Genomic DNA, 25828 nt, shown 5'->3' with positions numbered 1-25828 from the left:
AAGTCAATGCGTAGCAGCCACTGACAACTTTTAAGAACTCACAAATTGACCATTATTTAGTACTTAGCAGCTACTCCTGAAGAGTCCATTTGTAATAATCAGTAAAACAGTTTTGAAAATAAGAAGCATCTCTTAGAAAGGCAAAAAAGATATGCATGCTGTTCAAAAAAATAAAATTTCCTGAGCTAGAAATCCCTGCCCAAACTAGATTTGTCTTTTCTATAAGTCAAACAACTTTTTATTTCTTCAAAACCAGGGCTGATTGAGAAGACAAGCAACAAAAATTACAACAGCTGCTAAGCAGTATGCTCCACAACATGAGGCCAAAGAGACATACGAAATTACAAACCTACCTAAATAGACTGGGTACTTATCAAAGAAGCTAATCGAACTTGATCCACCAATATGATTCCAGATTACCAACTGAGCACCATTAGGAGAACTTAGCTTGCCTATTTATTGAGTAGATTTGGCTATCCCAAGATGTTACCCATATTCTAAACCTATCCTACTGGGGTAATTGTTCATCTGGTCTGAATGGAGCCCGTGGGGAAGATGGCTTGGATGGGGCCAACCCAAGCTTAATCAATCATATTGCTGTTGAGCTTAGAGATACAATAAAGAACCAGGACTCAGGCACTTTCAGAAAACACATTTGGGCTTTTAAAAATGGCACCAAATCAAGAGGCTCCAAAAGCATCATCAAAAGTAAAAAACTAAGAGCCCAAGCCAGTTTGGCTCAGTGGATAGAGCATCAGTCTGCAGACTGAAAGGTTCTGGGTTCGATTCTGGTCAAGGGCACACACCTCGGTTGCAAGCTCAATCCCCAGGGCAAGTGCAGGAAGCAACCAGTCCATGTTTCTCTCTTTGTCTCTCCCCCTCCCTTCCACTCTCTCTAAAAAGATCAATGGAAAAATATCCTCGGTGAGGATTAACAACAACAAAACGAGAATAAAGATTGACATTCCTAAAAAAAAAGTCACAAACTAAGAGTCTTTACAAGCGGCATCAACAGAACACTATCAACAAATTAAGGCCAAAATTACCACCCAGGCTGTTCCAGACTGATCATTCACAGCACTTGGTTTTACTATCCAGTGGTGCCCAGTGAGATGTTGGTCCCCCCAAAATATGGTTTCAAACCTACTTAGACTGGTAAGTCCTTTGGGCCGGGCTCCTCAAACCTGCCTGTCCACCAGAATCACTTGGGTAAGTAAGCACTATTTTAAAATAGATAAAATATATTCATCCAAATAAATATGTGAGTGCCTACTATGTGCTAGGCACTGTTTTAGATAGTAGGAAAACGGCTATCTTCATGGAGCTGGAATTCTAATGGAATGAAAAAAATTTCTTTTTAATTAAGCAGTATGAAAGAGTAAAGTATGTCTCTTCCCATCCTAACCATTCAGGATCTTGTTAAAAATGTGGGTTCCAGAGACCAACTCAGACTTCATGGATCGAGCTCCATGGGTGAGGCCCAGGGACCTGCATTTTAGGGCGCTACCGGGTGATCTGATGCAGCCAGCCCGGCACTGTATTAGACCCGCTGCCCAGGAGGCTGTGGAGCCACCGGGGCTCCCTACTCCGACCAGTTGAAAAGTTTCCACAGCAAAGGTGCCCTTGTACGGAACCTGGCCTTCATACAACTATGGCTTCTGTTGTGTACATTTTTTTTCAATGACTACCTGGAGCCTTTCTGCAAATCAAGACAAGATCACTGACAACAAAGGGCTGGAAAATCACCAGGCTGTCAGCACTGAAGCAACAATCCCCCATCTTTGCAAGGACGAGAGATGTCCCTGCACACACTGAACAGCTGCAGGTCACCCAAATGGTGAGTGCCAAGGCATGGTAATCAAAGGCCGGGGACGTGGGAGGAGGAAAGAGCCCTGCAGTGAAACAGCCCTAAATAGTGTGACAACCCTGCGGATGGCAGAGAAAGCACAGCAGCTGACAGACGAGCCCGGCTTGGAGCTATAATGGACTTGCTCTTTTAAAGCAAAGACATTCAGGCCCACAGAGACAGGCCCTTCTGATGGCAGCAGCTACAGATGCTAATTAAAGGGAACGTCTTACATGCTTCTCTGTTGGTGTTTGCGTCCATACCCCCAAGTACAAGGATGGCAATTCCTATCAGCTGTGTTGCATTTGAAACCAAGAATGAGTGTATGAGTGGTGTGCGCACACTTATACACACACACATACCTGCACACCTGCTTACACATGTATGCATATATAGGGTATATGAATATTTAATAGTTCTTTAGTACTCTATTCCAATTTGCCTAGGGTGTCATTAGAGGCACACTGTGCTGGCCATCACTTAGAAATATTGTAATATTGTCCTTGAAATGCTTGCACTACAATCAGCAAGACTGAAAGTGCCATGGAAACGCAACGATGCTATTGGCATCACCACCTGCTCTGCCGGTATTCCTGATCTTTGGCATGAGGGAACAAGGAAGGGATCCTCTAAGCAGAGTGGGCCCTGGCAGAGACCCTAAATTATTCCTGAAGGGCAAGATGACCAAGAGGAAAAGAGAGGAGGCCTTTTATTTCAGAAACTCTGAATCCCAGCCTGATTCGTCCATGAATTCAAAAAATCCTCATTGAGCACTGAATCACCCACAGTCTTGGCCAGAAACAGACAGCACACTCAAACTAGGTAACAGAGGAGATGAATTAATGAAGGGGCTGTTTCCGAAGGCGTAGGTAGGGTTAAAGGAAATAAACGTGGATGGTGAAACTCCTGTGGCTAGCTAACAGCAGAGGAGTGAGTAGGTACCATGCCTTGGCCTAAAAGAACCAGAAAAGGGATCTCAGATGTGTATACTAATACTGAAGGAGTGGGAGGAAGTCGCAGGAACCAGACGCTAACTATAGCTATACCAATAGCTATAGGACCGTGGTTCTCAAAGTGGGGTCCAGCAGCAGCATCCTCACCTGGGAACTGATTACAGATGCAAATTATTGGGCCCCACCCCAGACCTACTGAATTAGAAACGGAGGGTGGTGCCAGGCAAACTGGGACAATGTAACTAAACAGGGACACCCAAGATGGTAAAACTCTAAATTCACTCACTTGAAATATGCCTTGAAGACCAGGACACAACACAACTATTTGAAAGGCATGGAGAACTCAAAGAACCCCGCAAAGGTAACCCACTCAGCAGCTGAATGGGGGTCCGTAAGAGGGATTAGTATCTTATTCCGCCACTGAGCAAATGGAAGCCGAAGAGGCCAATGGCTCCGGACAGACCAAATCAGGAACAGTAATGAAACAAGGACCTACACTCGAAGTAACAGCCTCCTTCTGATGGGCAGCTGTCTTCCAAACCCTGGCTCCCGAAGCAGCAGCTCGTGAACACGCTGGCGAGTTTTGAGACAAGCCTGAAAACTGGTAATCTTACCAGTGAGATCAAAACAGCACATGTCTTTGCTGTCAAAACTATCGCAAGCTGCCACATTTCAGTAAAATAAACAATGAAGTTGTATTCGCTCTCTCCAGACTCCCAACGACAGCACAGGCTGGTGATCACACAGGCCACAGGGTCACTGCCTGGAAACAGCCCACCTCTAAACTGCTCCCGCACAGAAAGGAAAGACTGTCTACGAAACTGCCTGGCTGTGCATTGAAAGAGAAACAGAAGAATAGAGCAGTAATTCCAAGCAGGACATGAGAACCAGGGTCATGTTAGAAGTGGTTTGGGATGCGACAATGTAATGTAATGACAGTAAGGGAGGTGGGTCTAGGGAGCCTGGCTTCAAACCCACTGTTTTCATCTCTGTGGCAGACTACATAACTTGTCCCCCAAATCCAATCTTCCCTTCTTCCATTGTGGTAAGAATTTGAGCTGGATATAGGCCATGCAGCTAGACAATACAGATGTGTAGTCATGTGACAAAGGTCTGGTCAGCAAAACGTGAGAGGAAATGATGTGCCCCACTTCCGTATCATCCTATGGAAAAGACACGTGGCTGCTCTGCCTTGCTCTCCTTTCTGCTACCAGCTGGGGAAAATAAGGCATGAAATGGCCCCAGTTCAAGCACATCAATGAATACAACATCCTAAGGGATAGGGGAGTCACAAGATGGAAGGAAACCGGGTCCCTGAAGTATCACAGCTGCTCCACCTGCACGGACTGTATTTTGGGGTCTCTTCGTTACAATGCCTTAGCCTATACCTTAACTACTACCTCCCTGTGTGCAATTGAGGGGCAGGGAGCATTGGGAATGCACAGAGGGAAGCTGATATAAGGCCACAGCAGGGAAAGAAGGTTCACGCGTTAGTTATAGGCTCAGTGCTAAGGCAGCCTGAAGAGATCCACAGTATGAAACACATCAATACAAAACCAGCAAGCTTTAAGAATTTACAGAGAATTTAGATGTAACCATATTACAAGTGGTGAGTTGCAAAACAATGTTTCCTTTGTAAAGATCAGCTCCATTGTGGAAGGACACTAGCAAAGGCATCTGCTATTCAGAACTGAACAGATTTCATCATGAACCAGATTAAAACAGCACTGTTTCTGTGGGCCACCTGCCAGAATGCAGGACTAGCCTTGTTATACAGAACCAGATGTTACAACAAACTTGCTACAACTTTCTCTATACCAGAAACTGTAAGCCACATTCATTAGTGTGTAACGACAAATGGGAAATTTTTAACCATCAAAATTCCGAAGTGCCCAAGTTCAATTTCCTTGTATTGCACTCCAAATTTTAAAAATCCCATTGTGTCTATCTTAAATTATATACTTTAGAGTACATATTATTTCCATAACACAATAAGTAAATTTTTATACAAATCAAATTTCTGTGAAATCAATCATGTATTCATCCAATAAATATTTCTTAAGCATTTACTTGGGGAAACTCTACTGAAGCAAGGGAGACATAATCCCTCCCTTCATGGAGGGAGTAGCCCGATGATGGAGACCAACACCCGATCAGAAAGAGGAAGTACAGGGGTGCGATGAGTCCAGTAAAGGGCCCAGCAGGAATTTCTGAAAGAGTAAGTTATAGAGCCCTATCTGGTTTGGCTCAGTGGCTAGAGCGTCGGCCTGCAGACTGGAGGGTCCCAGGTTCAATTCCAGCCAAGGGCACATACCTGGTTGCGGGCTCAATCGCCAAAAGGGGGCATGCAGGAGGCAGTCAATGATTCTCTCTCATCATTGATGTTTTTATCTCTCTCTCCCTCTCCCTTCCTCTCTGAAATCAATAAAAATATTTTTTTAAAAAGAATAAAAGATTTTTTTTTAAAAAAAAGATTAAGTTATATGTGTCTAATCACTGGGTTGTGCACCTGAAACTATACTGTACCTCAACTCTTATTTAAAAAATTTTTTTAAGTTATTAAAAAAAAAGAATTTCTAAAAGAAGTAGCATCTGGTCCAAGCACAGAAGTTGAAATCAGAGTAAGCCAGAGGAACAAGGAAAAAGGGAACAGCATGGAGAAAGGTTAGAGGCAAATTCAAAGAACCAAAGGAAGTTTAGGGTGAATGTCAAGGGAAAGGAAAGAAATGGTAAGCAACAAGGCTGGAGATATATGCAAAAAAAAAGGCCATGTAAACCACGTGGGAAGGTCTGGACTTCATCCAGAGGGCAGCAGGGAGTCTTGAAGGGTTTTAACAGCAGGACGACTTGGCTGCACTGTGTGGAAGACCTGAGGGAAGGACAAGACAGATGGCAGGGAGAACACTAGGAGGTTAATGCAGTAATGCAGGCAAAAGATGGCGGCCGGAACTCACGGTAGAAGCAGGGCTGGAGAATAGAGATAGCTCTGAGAAATGTATCGGAGGTGGAATCCTATATTTTTTCATTAATATAAATTGTATCATCAATTAAATGTATTTGCATTACCAATGATGTTCAACTAACAGGGGAGCTTACCATGATTTGCATGTTTCCCCAAACTTCAAAGGTTTGATGATCTCTAAGTGGTCAAACGGTATAATGGAAATTTAGTACTTTATGATACCAAAGTAGATCTACAGTCCCCTGATCCTGCGGCAGAATGCATTCCCAGGTTTCAGAAGGGTAAAATGTGCATATACTTTATATTATGTAACACCCAAGGGTAGGGCCTGGGATAGCACCCTGTAATAAAATACATTCATAATTTTGCAGCAAAATGGATGAATAGTCGCACTAAAGGGAATAAATAAGAGAGTTCAGGTCAGGTTTTGCTGGAGTTCAAGTCAGGCTTTGCTGCCAAATAAGTAACAAAAGAACTTGAGGTTATTCAGAGCTCTGGGTGTTTCAGAATTGCAGATAAGGGATGGTGGGTCTGTAATCTCACCTTGATTCCTATACTAAGTTTGGATTTTTAGATGAAAACTGTACCCTTAGCAAGCATTTTACTCCAAAGTACCAAAGTAATTGAGAAGACAATGCAGACAAGGAGATAATTACAAGATGCCATCAGTGATACTCAATGGAGCTACTAAAGAAGGGCATAAAAATGTTGCAACCAGGTATCAATGTGCTGAGGCAACCAGAACTCCAGAAGCAGCTGTTTTGCAATCATTCCCATCTTGCAAGCCGGCAGGTAGATAACCTGAGAAGATGGTCCTTAAGCTAAGGATGCCGATGCCAGGGACAAAATCCAGGGGGAAGGCCCACAGCTAGAAGACCCCAAAAGGAAGCCCCCTGCAGCCGGGAGCCATCCTAGCAGAGGAACGGCAGGTATTCCCAATCCATGAGCTATTCCAGGAAGGCTATGTTCAAGCAGAAGTCCACACCAGTTAAGTCCACAAATTAAAAAGAAAGGGTAGGTTTTTACCATTGTGACAAAGCCAACTGGTAAGGATGAAAATGGGAACACCAAAAGAGTTTAAAATTCTCAAAATGCCCAAACATTACTTCCTGAAGATATGCTTTGAAAACTGTTGAGCCATGAGAAAAAAAAAACCAAACAAAGAAGACAATGGTCACTCCTGGGTTCCCTCTGGTCATCCTCAGTGGCCACCACAGACACCATTTCCCTGAAGCAACTGAGCAGTGAGTGGCTGCCACATGTGTCTGGACCAGTAGTTGTCATCTGAGTTACACAGAACACTCAGAATCTGTCATCGCCCTACCAAAGCTGGCCTTGATAGTGTGACACTCCTAAACAATGCGTAGTTTTAAGAAGAAGCTGCATGAGATTGGATATCTAGAAGATGAGCTCTTCAACCCAGAGGAAGAGAAATATGAGCTTACAGAGCAGTGCAAGGCAGACCAGAAAACTATGCACTCGGCTTTTGCCAAAAATCAGTGCCTTTCCTAGTTCCAAGACTGCCAGTATTGCCTTGAAAATCAAGCTTATCCTCACAAGCTGGTCTTCTAAATCATTTGCAGAGTTCTAATTAAAATACCCAAAACAACAATAACAAACAAACAAACCCCTGCTGGTTTCAAGGGAATTTCTTTTCTGCAGGCTAATCATGAAGTCTGTTAATACCCCCAAACATAAGGAACTCTGTAAGATACAGACACCACAAGGCAATTGTTGCATTTGCAGCAAATATCCTAGGATATCAGTGAACCTAGAAACACATCAAGGTCATTTGTGAAGGTCAGGGCTCCATGCCCCAGGTCTCAAGGAAGAAAAGCTTCCCAGACATTATTCAAGGAAAAGAAGTTTCAGGCCATAAGCAAGCAGATGTGGTGTTGATTTTGAAGGAGCATGTGCTGATGCAAGGCCAGTCTCCCAACACAGTCTGTGAGAATGTCCTTGCTTAGAAGGCTGGGGTGGGGGGTGGTGAGGGGGGGGCAGCTTCTCTACCAGCATGGGTTCTCAACTAATATGAAACCAAAGCAAATAAACTGTTTATTCCAGGTTGGAAATAAAGGCAGTCAAGTCCCCAAAAAGAAGCCCCATGAAATTTCAAGATAAATAGAAGCCCATCTCTCTCTTACATGAGCCTCTATAAAGTCTATACAGTCTTGTTTTAAGGGCTAACTCAGAGACAAAAATTGTTTCTAGGATACACTTTTTTTTTTTTTACTTTAAGAATCTAAACCCCTGAGAACCTAAACAAGGCCCCGAAATGAATTTTAGCATTCTACAACTTATGTTACATGTATATCAGAAATACCGATGGCACCATTCAAAGAATGAGGCAGATCTGTATGTACTAATCTGGAAAGATGTCCATGACAAATCGTTTAAAGGCAAAAAGCAAGGTGAAGAGCAGAGCAGAGAGTAATATACCATTTTTTGTAAAATAAACTATATGTATGTGTTATAAATATAGACATAGAAATACTTTTCCCATGAGGCATAGTTAAGGATCAGAGAGAACATGCATAACCATTAATATTTGTTCTACTAGAAAATGGACTAGAAAGAAAAAAAGAGCATTTTCCCTTCTATGTCATACAGTTCTTCAGTGATTGCATTTTCTTAATAATAATCATGAATTATCTCAATTTTAAAAAATTAAAACTTTTTTTCCCAGCTGAAGAGGCTCAGTTGGTTGAGCATCATCCGAAAGGTTGCCAGTTCAATTCTCAGTCAAAGCACATACCAGGGTTGCAGGTTTGATCCCCTGTCAAGGAGTGTATGGAAGGTAACTGATCAATGTTTCTCTCTATCTATCTATCTATCTATCTCTAAGCATGTCCTCGGATGAGGATTAAAAAAAATTTTTTTAATGATGTTAACTAGACTTATTGTGGTGATCACTTCACAAAATACACAAATATCAAAAAATATTATACATCTGAAATATAATTATTATATATCAATTATACCTCAATTAAAAAATTAAAGCAAGACTCTATTAAAGGTGATCCCAGACTATTCCCAAATAAATGATTTCTCATTATTGACCTTTAAGTCATAGTTACACTACCCAACAGTAAGTGGGGCTGTTTCTAAATGGGCTAGCCCTCAATCTTTAGGGTGAGAAGAACAGGAAGACACCTGAAAGTCAGAAAAGCAAGGGAGTGAATGAGCAGTGCCATGGACTGTCTGAGCAAGAACCACATCAGTTCTATGACTGTGACATCGGTATCAGTGCACCGGGCTACTTGCAGATAGATGTAAATACTCACCAGATAAAGGTTTTTTTTGTCCTGAAAGGCATACTGTAAATGGGGGATCCAAGGACTTGTGCTCTGAGATAATATGTTCCGTTCTTCCTCAAAAAATGAAACCTAGAGGAAAAAGAAATCTTTTAGACAATTATAATACAAAATAAATGTGAGGAAGAGGAAAATGCCCTTTTCTCTCTCTTTAAGCTTAAATTGATGTTTTAAAAAAATCATTTAACCCAGCATCCCACAAATCTCATCCATTTTCTTACTTTGCTCACAATTTTTGCTAGATCCGTATATTATCTGTCCAATTATTTACTTAGTGTCTTTCTTTAAAGTCAACTCACTTTCTTTAAATCTAAGTACTTTCTCTTTCTCTTTCTCTTCACCTTCCCTTCCTGAGCATCAGTGACAGGTGGTAGAAAAAGAGGCATGGTGGCCCAGAACAGGATACCAGGCGCAAGCAGGATGAGGAGGGCTGCAAACATGTGTGGGGACAGTCCAATATATGGTATCGACAGCCATGCAGGGTGAAGAAGGCACCCACATATAGGGATGCTCTGAGCCTACCAAAGGGAAGGGCAGCACCAAAGACAGTAGATTAGATGCACATCCTATATAACAAAAGCTTAATATACAAATTGTCCCCTTGACCAGAGTTCAGCTGGGAGTTCGACAGCTTGACCAGTCGCTATAACGTGCTCTGACCAACAGGGGGCAGATGCTCAAACTGACAGGTTAACTTGCTGCTGGCGCTGGTGGGCTGGACTAAAAAGTGAGGTGTGAGGTGAGAGCCATCAGGAAGCTCCCAGGGTTTGGCCCCAGGCCCGAGCAGAGGCAGGAGCCAGGAGGGACCGGGTGGTGTGGGACGCTGCTACGCGTGATCCAAGAGCTGTGGACTGTGCAGCCCTCCACAGCCTGTGGCATTCTCAGTGTGCAATTTATAATCTTCAGAGCTGCTTCTTTTTATTGTTAAGTATCACTAACTACTCTAGGAGAGTGGGGAGCACCATTATGGGGTTGGGGGGGAGCAGGCCAGGCGCGCCTGCCTGAGGCCAAGGGGCGGCCTCAGGGTCCCAGGGACACAACAGAGAGGGGGGAAGGGCTGAATCAGAGAAACCGAGTCCAAAACTTGAAAGGAAGCAGGAGGCAGTGAGGGACAGAGGGTGACGTAGGGGCCTAGAAAAGCTGCTGGGTGGGGGCAGCTGAGGAGCCCGGTGCCTCTCCCACAGGACAGGCTCCACGTCCCTCCCCCCTCCCCCCTTCTCCCTCCTCCGCAGCTCTCCTTCGAGGCCCCGCCTGGGCTCACCCAGCACAGCTCTGCATCACCGCATGGCCCGCACAGCCCTGGCCCGCACAGCCTTTGGGGAGCTCCGCCCCCCGGAGAAAGGGGGAGGCTGCAGACAGGAGGCCGCAGGAGGAGGGGGCAGAGCAGGGCCCACCAGGTTGGATGGAGGGGAGGGAGGGAGAAACCACACAGGACTGGGGACAGAGAGGGGCGGGGAAGGAGGGCCATGCGGAAGCGTCGCTCTTGGTTGAAGTAGAAATCCTGACCCCATTTTACAGACCCTAGCAGAGTGTGTGTGTGGGGAGAGTGAGGGGCAAGACAAGAAAGGGTATGAGAGGACTGGGTGGATGGAGAGCAGTGACATTTAATTCATGGCCTATTTATTTTTATTTTTGTTAATATATTTTTATTGATTTCAGAGAGGAAAGCAGAGGGAGAGAGAGATAGAAACATCACTGCTGAGAGATTATCGCTCTGCTGCCTCCCGCACGCCCCCTACTGGGGATTGAGCCTGCAACCCAGGAATGTGCCCTTGACTGGAATCGAACCCAGGACCCTTCAGTCCACAGGCCATGGCTCTACTGACTGAGCCAAATCATCTAGGGCGACCCATGGCCTGTTTAAAACCTCTGCAGCAGGCTGAGCAGGGGTCTTACCACGATGGTGTTACCTGATAATGAGGGTGTCTCTCCTTATGTTGGGGTAATCGGAACTGCAGCAAAGTAAAGACACACCCATGGAGCCTGCAAAGGGTTTCCACGCACACGATGCAACTTACTTCACGTGGCAGCTGAAGAGGGTGAGCAGAGCCTTGGAAGGACATGAGGTCTCCAAGGCCAGGGGCTGGAGGGAAGTGAGTGCCGAGCATTCTGCGCCGTGAATTACAATCTATATACTAGTATATAAAAGCCTAATATGCTAAGTGTCCGAACGAGCTGTCAACCGATCAGTAGGTTAGCTTGCTGCTGGGGTCTAGCCAATCAGGACTGGGCGAGAAAGGGCCAGACACACCCTGGAGCCCTCCCACAGTACCCCCCGCAGTCCCTCCCTGGCCACCAGCCCTGACCGGCCCCGATCAGGACTGGACGAGATGGCCCTGATCGGCCCGATCGCCACCCCCCCACCATGCACAAATTTCATGCACCAGGCCTCCAGTCAATATATATAAAAGCCCAGCCACTGAATGGCAGAACGACCAGAACGACCGGTCGACCAGTCACTATGACACACACTGACCACCGGGGCCAGACGCTCAATGCAGGAGCTGTCCCCTGGTGGTCAGTGCACTCCCACAGTGGGAGCACCACTCGGCTAACTGGGATAAGCAGGCCCAGGGTGAGGTCAAGTCTCTACACCTATCAAATACCTAAGACAATTCAGACTCTGGCCTGACCCCACCAGCTGATGCAGGCCCTCTAAGGTGTGTTCTAGAAAAAGCACAGGGAGATAAAGAGTTTAGCAAGAAACCAAGAGAGCGGCATAAGGTAAACACCTAACTGTTGCCTACCACAACAATTTTGAAACTACAACTGGAAAACAGAGTGCACACCATCCAGAATCACCGGAAAGCTGGCAGAGTGGAAAACCTACAACTAGAGAAAAAAAGAGAGGGGGACGCTGAGCCTCAGGAGCTGTGGAGGTGCGGAGATCCGTGAGCGCGGAAAGGGCAGGCGGCTGAATACACGGCAGGCTTGCTCACAGCGCGCAGAGAGGGAGGGCAGCAGACGCTGCATGGCTAGCTTTCTCGTTTGGGAGAAAATCAAAACCTCCCGACTGCACTGAAATCCAGCTGCGGTCGGGGAGAAACTGGTCTGTTTGGCAGCAGACGAGGCTCAAAAGCTGCCTTCTCTCAGAGGCGTGCAGCCATTGATTAGGGCACGGAGAAACTGACCCTCTTAGGGCGGCGCGGACGGAAACCAAGTTTGTCTGCGCCATTCTGAGACTCCGCCCCATCCAAGCTGAGCACAGCCCTCCCAGTGGCTGGATTTCTCGTTCGGGAGAAAAACAAAACCTCCGGTCTGCACTGAAATCCAGCCTCAGCTGGGGAGAAACTAGTCTGTTAGGCAGCGGGAGAGGCTTGAAAGCTGCCTTCTCTCAGAGGTGCGCAGCCATTAATTCGGGCAGGGAGAAACCGCCCCTCTTAGGGCAGAGCAGACGGGAAACCAAAGCTTGTCTGTGCCACCCTGAGACTCCGCCCCATCCAAGCTGAGCACAGAAGCTCTCCCAGCGGAGACACTGCTGATCCTCACAGCCAACTGGCTTGGAGATCAATTCCCGCCAGTGATACCAACAATCCCAACCACTCTGAACTCCAGTTTCTGGGGACACGCGGGGGACCCAGACGCCTATGGGACTCTCGGCCATCGGTCGGAGAGTGAGAGTGACTTTTCTGTCGGTGTGGAGAACACCAGATTTCAACCACTCTCATAAGGGACACATTCAAGAGGCAGACTCAGTGAGCACCAAAGCCCTACTGTGTCTCCAGCACAGCAATTCTTCCGTTATAGACACAGCAGGCCCTCACAACCAATTGGACCGGAGGTCAATTCCTCCCAGTGTACCAACAGCAATCAGGGCTTTTAACTACACCAAGACTTTCCAACTTTCCACTCAGCCCACAAAGGGGAGTACCAAGAGCGACCACCTAGGGTGATTGGGGAAGCTGAGCTACCGGCCCCTATAGGTCAACGACACAAAGCCACTACATCAACACAGGGAGGCAGCTAAAATGTGGAGACATCGAAGTATGTCACAAGTAGGAGAGATAGATGAAAGCAAACTAATGGACAACACAGTGTTCAGAACCATATTTATAAGGTTACTCAAGAATCTTCTAAAAACCGCTGAGAAACTTGAAGAGACCTTCAAGGACCTAAATGAGAATACCAAAAAAATGGAAAAGGACCAGTCAGAAATTATGCATACGCTGTCTGAAATAAAGAACATACAGAGTAGACCACCGCACCCGAAGAGTCAAACCAAAGATCTGGAATATGAGGAAGAAAAAAACACCCAACCAGAGAGGAGGAAAGAAAGAAGAATCCAAAAGTGTGAGGATAGCATAAGGAGCCTCCGGGATGGCTTTAAGCATACCATATCCGAATTTTTGGGGTGCCAGAAGAGAGAGAGCAAGATACTGAAAACCTATTTGAAGAAATGACAGAAAACTTCCCCCACCTGGTGAAAGAAATAGACTTACAAGTTCAGGAAGGGCACAGAACCCCAAACAAGAGGAATCCAAAGAGGACCACACCAAGACACATCATAATTAAAATGCCAAGGGCAAAAGACAAAGAGAGAATCTTACAAGCAGCAAGAGAAAAACAGTTAGTTACCTACAAGGGAGCACCCATACGACTGTCAGCTGATTTCTCAACAGAAACTATGCAGGCCAGACGGGAATGGCAAGAAATATTCAAAGTGATGAATAGCAAGAACCGACAACCAAGACTACTCTACCCAGCAAAGTTATCATTCAGAATTGAAGGGCAGATAAAGAGCTTCACAGATAAGAAAAAGCTAAAGGAGTTCATCACCACCAAACCAGTATTATATGAAATGCTGAAAGGTATTCTTTAAAAAGAGGAAAAAGAAGAAAAAAGTAAAGATAAAAATTATGAACAACAAATACATATCTATCAACAAGTGATTCTAAAAATCAAGTGAATTAAAAATCTGAGGAACAGAATAAACTGGTGAACATAATAGAATCAGAGGCATAGAATGGGAGTGGATTGATAATTCTCAGGGGGAAAGGGGTGTCTGTGTGGAGGGTATGGGAAGAGACTGTACAAAAATCATACACCTATGGATAAGGACAACGGTGGGGAGGGAACCGGGTGATGGGGAGATATGGGGGGAAAAAGGAGAAACAATTGTAATAATCTGAACAATAAAGATTTATTTAAAAAAAAAAAAGAAAAAGCACAGGGAGCTGGCATAGGCAGATGGCAAGAGAGGACATGACTGTGGACCCCCCGGGGAGGTGTCCTGGTGGCTGAGGATCCTGGAGCACGGCTGCCCCAAACATCCCCGATGGTGTCACCAACCTGGCATCACACATCAAAGACATTCACCAAGTGGCTTTGGGGTGCAAAGCTCTCCGCCAGGTTCCTCCAGGACACGGAACACGTCTTTACCCAAGACATTACCCCAAAATATCAGCTCAGACTAATTTCCTCATTCAGCAGCTGCTCAGAGGGCGATTCCACAGTCACTCGGCTGAGCGGCGCTCCCACAGCAGGCCGATCCCCGCAGGTCATGCCCCCCACCAGTGCACGAATCCGTGCACTGGGCCTCTAGTTTTACAATGAAAGGACTGTTGCAGGGCTGGAGCAGGCAAAGTAAAAGTACAAGGTCCTGAAAACCTTGTACCAGAAAGTTAGACAGTACTCAAAGGTGGGGATATGTCAAAAGGACAAAAAGCCAATCTAAAGAGATTCTCATGAGCCAACCTGGTGACAATTTAAGTATAAAAATATATAATAACAGTAATGGATCATAACTTACTGACTTAAACAGTTAAATGTAAGTCCGTACAGTATAAATGAGTGAGTTGAAAGTTTTATGAGGAATGGCTATTTTGATAGTTTGAAAGCACCTTCCTACAAGATACTTAAGTAACTAGAGTGAAGAAGCTCGGCAGATACCAAAGTGAACATCATCATGAATGTGACCAATTGAAATTGAGAGCCACCTGCTGGGATGCAATAAAAAGAACAGAGCATCTCAACTGTGATGTTCCTGCCAAAGATCTCTAACCTGAATCCAAACATGAGTAACATCAGACAAATACAAATTTCACAAAATAACTGGCCTGTAGTCTTTAGAATTATCAAGGTCATGAAAGTCCAGGAAAAATTAAGGAATTGTTCCAGATTGGAAAAAAACTAAAAAGACAGGATAACTAAAGGCCAGGTGTGGTCCTGGAGTGGATCCTTTTGTTCCAAAAGACCATGGGACCACTAGTGACACTTGAATGGGGGTGTGAGGATTAGATGGTAACAGTGTATCATTGTTAATTTAAAATAAACTGTCTCTGAGGACCTCTTCCACTTCTCACTGAGCTCTGGCTGGGTGGACGGCCGCTCCTAGGCGACAGGTCTTGTCTGCAGGACACTACCTCTCCCTACCTCCTCCTCTCTGGCATTTCTCTTCACTCACTCCTGGTGCTGGCGTCTCTCTTCTAATGCCCTTAAATTCCAAAGCCTCAGCATGGCTCAGCTAAGGACCCTGCTTTTCTTAAAGTCACCCTCTTAAGGAATGGATGGGCAACTTCAACATGTGGATGATTTTAGAAACCTCCCACCCATACCTCACAGGGGTCATCACGAGTCATTCACCGGGAGGAAGGCACGCTATCTGAACAGCAGTGTGGGATGCTGGTTTACTCTGCCTTTGCATGTACTATTTCCATCTACGAGGTAAGCATCGCGAGGTCGGGACTACGTCTAATGCCTCTTCCCAAGGACCTAGAAACACTCCAAACACAACAGGTGCTCAGGAAGTGTTTACTGGGGATAGATGGTACGTAGGTGCTAGGAGGCCAGGTGAGCATCTTTCACACCTCTGCCAGACGATCTGCCCCACCCTGCATTGTTCCTTTCTGGGTAGTTGCTCACACTGCATTCCTAAACACGGGCTACATCACCCTTGGACTCGAACAAGCAGCATCCTGTCCTCCGCTGCTCCTTTGACTGGAGGCCACACAAAGTCACTGAGGTCCTGAGACTCTCATCCCAACCTCCTCCTTCCAAAAGCCTAAATGATCCCCAGCTGTCTCACAGATTAAACTGCCATTCCAAAAACTGGTTTAGGGGGAAATGGGGAGTTACCATTTCTGTTTGGGATGTGAAAAAGTTCTAGAAATGGCTGTGGTTACACAACACTGCGAAGGCACTAATACCAATGAATTGATCTTTAAAATGGTTAAAATGATACATTTTATGTTATATATATTTTGCCACAATAAAAGAAAAGGTTCTTGAGGTTTCCCATCAGTTACCCCCATCCCATCCCACCCAAATGTCCTCATTTCTTCCCATTCCCAGTCTATTCTAAACCATTAAAAAAAAAACTAAAAATACAAACCACATCTGCATATAGCAATCCTGTACTCAAGTCTCCAGAAAGTCACTCACGCCACACCGGGCACATTCTCGTCACTTCTCTCTGCCCAGAACCCGCAGCATCGAACATCCCCTGACTGCCCCTGGCTCCCATCTCTCCTCACTCCATCGTTCAAGGATTTGCTAACTGCTCTCCCTCCTGCAACGCTTTAGCTGTTTTAGCTGGTAAGCGCCTGCTTTATATATTTGCATTTTTCCTCTGCTTTCCAAGGTTGTTTTAATTTAAACCCTGAAACCAACAGCCATGAAGCTTCACTTCCTTGTGCAGGCTTCCCACGAGCCAGATACATTATCAGACACATGATGTGCACTCGAACGTCTGTAACTAATAAATTACTCTCTGAACTCCAAGGCTGATGGCCGTCTCTCCAGAAACACAGCAAAGGAATCAATATGTCTGGAGCATCAGGCTTGTTTAAAAGAAAGAAAAATACCATAGCCATTGAGATACCTTCTTACCTGCTCTCAAACAAGCAACTCCCTAGCCACATAAGAATTTTATTTCATTTCTTTAGAGGCGTGTTTTTTAAAATCAAATATACATGCCCACAGCACAAATATATAAAATGTGCACAAAAGCAAATGCTGACTCACCTCATAATATGCATATCTCTAAATCCCCAGCTGACAGTCAGGAAAGACCTTAAACTCATTAATTAAAAGGCCAAGTTGGTTCTGAATAACACACACAACTATAAAAACATGATAAAGAAATCCAGGGGAGTTTGTGAGCCTTCAAAATGAGTCAAGATCAGTTCAAGAAAAAGAGCTAAGGACATGAGAGACCTGTCTGCCCATGCAGCTGCAATTAACTAGAGTCACAGAGGAAAATGTGCTGGATCCCAGATGTCAATTCAGCAGATTAACATCTCTGCAACGAACATTCTGGTACAGAGAGGGGAAAGGGTGTGATGCTAAAATGCTCCTACCTGCTCCTGGGCCAACACGGCCTTCTTCTTCATCACTTTCATGGCATAGATGTCCCCGGTGGCTCTCTCTCTTACCACCTGCACTTCGGCAAAGTGTCCACAACCCACCAGGCTTCTGACTTCGAAGTCCTTCGCAGAAGGCCGGAGCTCCTGCAACTCAGTGATGGTGCTGGAATCTGCAAACATAGAAGAATGACTCCCAGGTAAATAAAGAGCTTCGAAGACCTGCATCTTTATGAAAGCCAGAAAAGAAAAAGTGTTCTTATGTCCTCCCTCACTGTCAAAGACATTTAGTCACTTTTCATCATCATGAATAATTATAAAATCAGCACAAAAGTGTTTTTATATGTTAAAATTAAGGGCTCCAGAAATTCCAAAGCACAGTTTCCATGGCAGCTATAATTTGCATCCTGTAGACTTAGGAAATAGGGGAAGAACAGATCAAGCTTTCCTTCCTCCTCTCCAAGGCTGCAGGGCAGTGTTTGGTCAAAAACACTTGTCCGCATTTAGGTCAATTTTACAATGGACGCAAGCAACATGACTCCCATCTCAAGCAATGTTGGAGTTCGTTTCCGGACCATCCATTCTGACGTGCTCTCTGCTCAGTTTTCTCAGTAGCCCATTTTATCGCCCATGGATTGTGTCAGTAATAGTAATGCCTTCCTTGCCTTAATATGTGGCAGTGCTACCAAAAAACAACACAAAACAAACTTGACATGTCACAGATCTGGGAGGATTGCAGCTGTCTTTTTCTTAATGTATGGTCTTACTCCTTTTCCTAGTACAGTGGTCGGCAAACTCATTAGTCAACAGAGCCAAATATCAACAGTACAACGATTGAAATTTCTTTTGAGAGCCAAATTTTTTAAACTTAAACTTCTTCTAACGCCACTTCTTCAAAATAGACTCGCCCAGGCCGTGGTATTTTGTGGAAGAGCCACACTCAAGGGGCCAAAGAGCCGCATGTGGCTCACGAGCCGCGGTTTGCCGACCACTGTCCTAGTACAATCTTTCTGTTGGTGTCTTAGTTTGCTTGGGCTGCTATAACAAATACCATAGATATTTGTTTGAACAACAGGCATTTATTTCTCATCACGCTGAAGGCTGGGAAATCCAAGATCAAGATACTGGCATATTCAGTTCCCGGTGGGGGCCCAATTCCTGGCTTATAGGCAGCCACCTCTTCACTCCGTCCTCACATGACAAAGAGAAAGGCAGCTCTAGTTCTCTTTCTCTTCTTATAAGAACACTAATCCCTTCTTGGAAGCCCCATCCTCGTGATCTCATCTCAATCTAAGTACCTCCAAAGGCCCCACCTCCAAATACCATCCCATTGAGGGTCACAGGCTCAACATGGTAAACTGGGCGGGACATAAACATTCAGTCAGAGATCTTCGATGTATGAATATGGACTAAATAAATGGATGGCAGGTTTGGAATCTAACATACTTTTTTTTTTAACACTGAAAGAACACTAGGCTGGAGCATCTCTGAATATGCAGCAACTCTAATGACCTGCAAGAATGGAGGGGAGCAGCTGGGACTGACTGAAAAATTAATTCAGTTCTGCACATTATAGGGAAACTGCACCATATACAGGGGTCCACTCCAAAGGAAGACAAGGAAAACACATAATCCAAATTACCCTGGAGAATCCCTCAGACAGTGCCACCTTGAAGACCAAGAGGCTGTCTTGCAATCCCAGAGGGACACTGGAGTCCTCCGGGCACTGGAACAGATCGCCATTTCCGTAGGTTGGCCACGGACAAAATTGGAAGATAGATTTCTAGAGTTAGGATCAGCTCAGCAGATTGTTCAGACCATGACAGGGACTGAGTCCAACAAAAGGAAAAGCCATTTCATACCCACATTCACAGAGTGGCATATTGATGAATTAGCCAATGCAACTGTAACTGCTGTCACCACCCCCTTTCTTTGTTGCATGGCTGGAATTTAATTCCTTTGTATCAAAGGCACTTACGATGAACTCTGTTGCACTGAGTGTTTACCCACCACAGACCCACCTCTCACATTAGCCAGTCATCCTGAAAACACCTTCCTTCCGTCCCTTGAGGAATCAGGCAAGAGTGGTAGGTAGATCCCCATAAATTCATCATGACCATTGTAAAAATTAAAAATTTTTTTTTTAAAAAATCTAGAGCGCCTACACAGAGAAATCATTGCAGAAGCAAAATTGAAAGCTGAACGGCATTTTCCTTTTACCCTGACATCACAGTGCCAACCCCATCTTTCTTCCCTGTCCCTTTCCAAGTTTCTTTCAGATCAAGCATTTGAGTTTTGAATTATAATTTCCCAAATACGCTGGCTTGCAACTCTCTGGGTTGAACCCGATTTCATTACTGCTCCCACACAAGGCCAATCTCTCTTGATTCTCTGTTAGGCCTTGAGCCCACAATTTGCTTACAGCATTTGTCCAACTTATTAATTTTGGGTCTGTCACTGCCAACCACCAGACATCTCAATCACACGAGCAGGCAAACCGCTTACAGGCAAAACCACCATGATACTCTCAGAATTCTAAAAAATCATTCCAAATCTCAGTATCTTTTTTCAAATGCTTTGGATTGTTAAGGTGAACAGGTGAGACCCTAAACTCAAGTCTACGACTATTTAAAAAAAATAAATCTTCACAATTTCTCTCCAAATTAGCAGCTTCTGTATCTCCAAGACCATATTACCCTTCACCCCTGCACATGGATATAGCATGTAAGAGCCCAGTGGGTGCTGACTTCTGAAGTGGAGATAGAGACCGGAAGCACTGTAATAGAATGCAGACAAAGGATGGTCTTGTCAGATAAACATTTGCACCCAGAAAGCAAAAGCCAGCACCGCTGAATGCACAGCTTTTTCTCTGAGACTTAGTAATCCAACATTTCAACTTCTAGGAACTCAAAGTGCTTCACAGAAACACCAGCACATGTGCTCGCAGAAGATACATATGAAAACGTAATGAGCACGCTTGTAACAGAAAAATAATTACAAACAACCTAAAGGTCCATCAACGGGAAAGTCCACCCACATAAAAGAATATTAGGCCATTGTTCAAAAGAATGAGGTAAAGTTCAACCTCCACTAGAATATATGGGGGGGAGTTTGTCTGTTTTGGTCACTATTGTAAACCTAAAAGGGAATCTGGCACGTAGCCAATGCTCCATAAATATTTGTTGAGTAAATATGCTGCTAAGTGAGCAAAGCTAGTGGCAAGACATTATACACATATGTGAACAATAATACAAGCGGAACCACTTTAAAATGGACCGGAGCCGCCAAGCCAGAGGAACTGTCTTACACCGCTTCTGTCTCAAATCTTTGGAAAGTTAAAACAGAGCAAACAACATTTGGACTGGGCTTAAGCAACCTTGTGTCCCAAAGAACTGTTTTCCAAAGTAACAAAAAAAGCAGTTATTATGACTACTGGACTGAAATTTTAAATATGATTTATAATGAACATCGCTATGTTATGCTATCTGCACCAACAGAAATGCCTTCCTTCTGTTGATTTCATCCTGCCCCTTCCCTTCCTCCTAAATACCCATTGCTCCTCATCGGAACACTATTTGGGCTTTGCCTGAACCAGTGATTACCAAACAACTGTTCTTATTGATCTCAAATAAACGCTCATGTTTCACTTTCTAATTTAACACATACTATTCTTTTTGTGTAAAATTAAACACAAGTAATGTTAGAACATGCATGGAAAGGGCTGACAGATGCTAAAGCTAATTGACTGGGGCAGAGGAATTCATAAAACTACTCTCTTTCTCTTTCGATGTGTTTGATAATTGCTATAATATTTTATAAGGACAAAAACATTGCAATACTATACACCAAACTATTAATAGTGGTTATCTCAGGCAGGCAAGATTTTGAAGGATTTTTCTCTTTGATCTTTTATATTTAATTTTGTATTATGTTTACTATTGGGGGAAAAAAAACTTCTTCAAGTTATAATTTGTCCACAAATATAAGAGGGTAGAATTTCAGCTACTATCAACTCACCAATTCCCAACTTTGGCAATTATGAACACTTTTCTATGTGTGTTTTAATATCACCCTTGCTGTTTATTTTTTACACAAATTATGAGACACTATATTTAAGGTTTGGCCACTTATTTTGTTCATTAGCATCATAGTCAGTCAACCAATATTTACTGAGCACCTACTATGTGTCAGACACTGGGGATAGAATAGTAATTAAGAAACAAAAATTCCATCCCTATCCCAAATGCTAGTTCTCTGCCCTCCCTTGGTCCATGCTAGGGGCAACACTTTAGTTTATAGGGGTATACTTTGTCTCGTTTCCTTCAATAGTTCCCAGAGAAAATCTCTATCTCTATGACAAGATTCAAGAAACTTGGGCAATAACAGCTGTTGGACCTTTCTTCCCATGGGAAACTGAAGCTTACATTCTGAAACAGAAACTCAAAAGGGAAGAAAATAAAAAAACACTAACGCAATCATCCTTTTTCAATCATAGCCTCTCAACTATACTCTCCAGGAAGCCTCTTCAACAATATGAAACAGTTCCCTGAAAGAGAATTCCATTAGAAGAATCTACATTTCACTAAGCCTAGCCCCCTGATTACGGAATGAGTTGAGAAGAGCCACTGCTTTAAAGTAACCAGAGAGCAATCTCCAGCCTAATGAAGGTGCCCCTGCGTGGCTCGGTAAGTGGTAAATTCGTCTGTCACATAATTTCCCTTCCCCTCCACTCCCTATTTGAGAATTTAAATATGCAAGAAAATAAGGTGGGAGTTTATTCAAACAAATACAGAATAATGAGCAAACACCCCAAGTACATTTTAAAGTTAAATATATATTAAACATCGGTGGAGGTTTATGACTATCGTTATTGGGAAACATTTATTGAGTGTCTCTATGTACCAGGCAACATGATAAACCTGATCATTCAATCCCCACACAGCCTTATTAGATATACATTTTCCCCATTTTGCAGATGAGGAAACTGAGGACAGACAAGGTTCATACATAAATACCTAAAGTCACTGTACTGAACATATACTGATTTTTTTTTAAAAATACATTTTTATTGATTTCAGAGAGGAAGGGAGAGGGAGAGAGAGATAGAAACATCAATGATGAGAGAGAATCATTGATCGGCTGCCTCCTGCAACGCAGGACACCTTCAGTCCACAGGCCAATGCTCCATCCACTGGCCAAACCGGCTAGGGCCCATACACTGATTTTATCTATTCAGAACTCCCAGCTCCTCTGGTACTTGCACATCCCCCATTCCATGAGGTCCTGGTAATCACGGTGCCCTGAACCCCGAGGCACCCAGATGAGGCCAATCACAGTACCCAGATGAGGCCAATCACAGTGACCGGTCAAGAGGGGGGCAAACGACCCAAAGCAGAGCTGATTAGAATCTTCCCTGCCATTGTATTAATATACTAGTACATAGTGAAAGATAAAGGTATGATAGCAGGGTATGATAGCCAGTCTCTGAAGGTGATGCCCAGTGACCCATGTCCCCTGGAATTCATGCCCTTGTGCAGCTCCTGGCATGTGGAACCTGGGCCGCCCTATGACACACTTCAAACAACAGAATGCAGCCAAATAGATCCTAGGCCCCTTCTGGGCCTTCACCCTAAGGAGGCTGGCCACTTCTACTTTCATGCTTTTGGAAACCTCGAGCTACCATGTAGGAAGTCCAGACATCTCTGCTAGAGACCCACCATGCAGATCAGGGGTCAGCAAGCTTTTCCTTAAAGGACCAGATGGTAAATACTTCAGGCTTTTAGGCTTTGTAGGCCTTTCAAGGTCTCAGTCACCACTACTCAAATGCCACTGTAATGTGAAAGCAGCCACAGACAATGCCTAAACAAATGAGTAGCTGTGTTCCAGTAAAACTTTATTTAGAAAACAGGCATCCCAGGCTGTAGTTGGCTGACCCCCTGAGGAAGAGACCACATAGAGGAGCCGTGGAGAGCATGAAAACCCTGAGACTTCAGGAGAAAAAGCCCAGTCACCCCAGAGCCCCAGGTGAGCCCAGCCTTCTAGTCAACATGTCAGCATTGGGTGAGCCATCTGGACATTCCAGACCAGGAGAGTCCCTGGTGCCTGAAATCTTGGCCAACATCACATAGAGAGGAGGAATCCTCAGCTGAGCCCAGTCAACCCACAGAATCATGGAAGGTAATACAATGATCATCATTTGAGACCACTGAAGTTTAGGGTAGGTAGTTATACTGCAAAGTCATATAAGGCAGGGTTTCCAAAACTTGGCACAATTGACATTTCCAGCCCGATAATTCCATGTTGTGGAGAACTGTGCTGTGCATTATAGGCTGTTTAGATGCCAGTAGCAATCTCCCCCGCAGTTTTGACAATCACAAATGTCCCCAGACATTGCCCAGTGTCCCTGTGGGCAAAATCACCACTGGTCGAAAAAGACTAGGGACCAGCAGCCAACTTCCCCAAGTCAAGCAAAGTCAAGAACAGGGTGTGGGCAGGGCCAACTTAGGCCCTTAGGCTCTTTTGCTTTCATCAGCCCCTTCCCCCATTAAAAATAAAATAAATAAATAAATAAAATTAAAAATTATATATATTTTATGAGCAGTGGTATAATGAATATAATCATAATCCAGAACCATTATACATTATTTCTAATATATATATTTTCCTTATGACTTTAAAATAAATTAAGTTAAAATAAATTAAACTTATTAAAATTAAATATTGTGGGACTTAAGCATTGTGCCCACTATGCCTAATGGAGAAGTCCACCCTGAGTAAGTGGAGGACTAGGCCAGAGGACAATATTTAAGTCCCTGGAACTAGCCATGCCTAAAGTTTGACCCACCCTTGGATTTCTCACTTACTGGCCTAAGCTAGTTTGAAATGAGTTTCTGTCACTTGCAACCAAGAGGCCTGACTTATCCGGTCTCCCAGCTACCACAGGTGGAACCTGACCTTGAAAAGGGGTCCGTCTAAGAGCAGAATTCGTACCCGCTGTCAGCAACCACTGACTCATTCTGCCTCTGGCATCCTTCCAGGTTTCTCCAGGGGGACAGTTTTCAAGAAACAGTTCTCCCAACTTACACTTCCGGACGAAGTTGCTCACGTGCTTAATCTTCATCAGAGCAGGCTGACTGCATTCTTCAAAGAGAACAAAGAGGGCATCTAATATCCCTTCTCGGGAAAGAGAAGACAGCTGCTGTTGAGTCATCAAGGGTGGTTTCCCCTAAAAACAGCAAACAGCAGATGGAGACACTGTCAATAATGAAAAGCTTTGATCAATAACATCCATCCACACAGAGTAAATTACAAGCCACCAACTTGACTAACTGCTCACGACACATGCTAACAGCCCAATTCTGTGGCTTCATTCTTTAAAGAGACATCAATTGACAGTCATTAAGTTATCACTTGTACGATTCCATTACTGTGGGTTTCTTTCACCAGCATCCGGGAAGAAAAACTTCACATGAACGCCATTAATTAGAAAAGGCCCTTCTTTCCTAACGGTCTGAGGCTCACAGGAACATTTATTCTGGACCCTGCTGGTCCGGACACGTCTCCATGTCTCTACAAGAGGAAACAATGACTGCCCAGAGGTTTATTAATATAACTTTAGTGTCTTTAATTCACTCAAACAATCTAGAGTGCGATGAAGGGAGTGACTATTCTAAAGCTGAATTTATTCCTGATCTAGAGCAACAGTTGCAAACTGGCAGACTGTATTTAGCCCGCAGACTGTATCTAGCCCACAGACATGTTTTGTTTGGCCTGTGGTATGTAAAATAATTTGAATTATCTGCCAATATTGAAAAATCAGATTTTACCAAAAGGTGGGAGAAGGGGAGATTTCTGGCTTCTCTTAAAACACTGGCAGATCTAGCAGCATTGCCCCATACCTCTGCCTGCTGACTTCGAGCTGCAGCTGCATGAGAATGGGATATTTCTCCTAGGTTGGTCTCAATATTGTGATAAACACAAAGATGAGTGACAAGGAAACAAACTCAGGTGAGCCGAGTTGGCAGCCTGGTACCTGGAAGAAAAGATTCAGCCTGGAGGCCCGAGTGGCAATGGGCTCAGCAGCACCAGTGTCCAGCGGATTCCGTGCTCCATACTTGAATTTCAACATCTCCCCGCCCGCCGGTGCTGAGGGGAGAAAGGAGAAGGTCAAGTGTGCGCTGACAATGTGAGAAGGAAGGGCTGAAGGATCCTGATCTTCCTCAAGGTATCAGGGATAGGGAGGTGAAGGTCGGCCACCACACACGGGCCTTGGGATACTCAGTCTGGTGAGGGCGAATAAAAACCAGTTTTCTATCCACTGTACGCAAGCCTTGTGACCACTGGAGAAGGAAAAGTACCCCAGGCAGAGGGCCCAGCCAGGGCTCAACTAAGGTTCTGAGGCAGGCCCTGGCCTTCTCTAATGATGGCGGGAAGACCGGAGGGGCTAGCGCAGA

At 44.5% G+C, this 25828-nt stretch overlaps 1 protein-coding gene across 7 annotated transcripts in view; it reads right to left on the bottom strand.

Moving 5' to 3' along the window:
- Window positions 1-25828, bottom strand: part of CIT (citron rho-interacting serine/threonine kinase) — a 164229-nt gene that overhangs the window by 137947 nt on the left and 454 nt on the right. For all 7 annotated transcript variants that reach the window (XM_079763289.1, XM_079763293.1, XM_079763294.1 and 4 more), the window contains exons 2-5: window positions 25408-25520; window positions 24459-24600; window positions 17373-17548; window positions 9046-9147 (exon numbers count right to left, since the gene is read on the bottom strand). In XM_079763289.1, the coding sequence (XP_079619415.1) occupies window positions 9046-9147; window positions 17373-17548; window positions 24459-24600; window positions 25408-25503 (516 nt within the window). In that variant the 5' untranslated portion in view covers window positions 25504-25520. The remainder of the gene's footprint in view (window positions 1-9045; window positions 9148-17372; window positions 17549-24458; window positions 24601-25407; window positions 25521-25828) is intronic.

The sequence above is a fragment of the Cnephaeus nilssonii genome (genome assembly GCF_951640355.1).
Source record: "Cnephaeus nilssonii genome assembly, chromosome: 22".
NCBI lineage: Eukaryota > Metazoa > Chordata > Mammalia > Chiroptera > Vespertilionidae > Cnephaeus > Cnephaeus nilssonii.
Note: the sequence above shows the minus strand (reverse complement) of the source record. Positions and strands in the feature narration are given on the sequence as shown.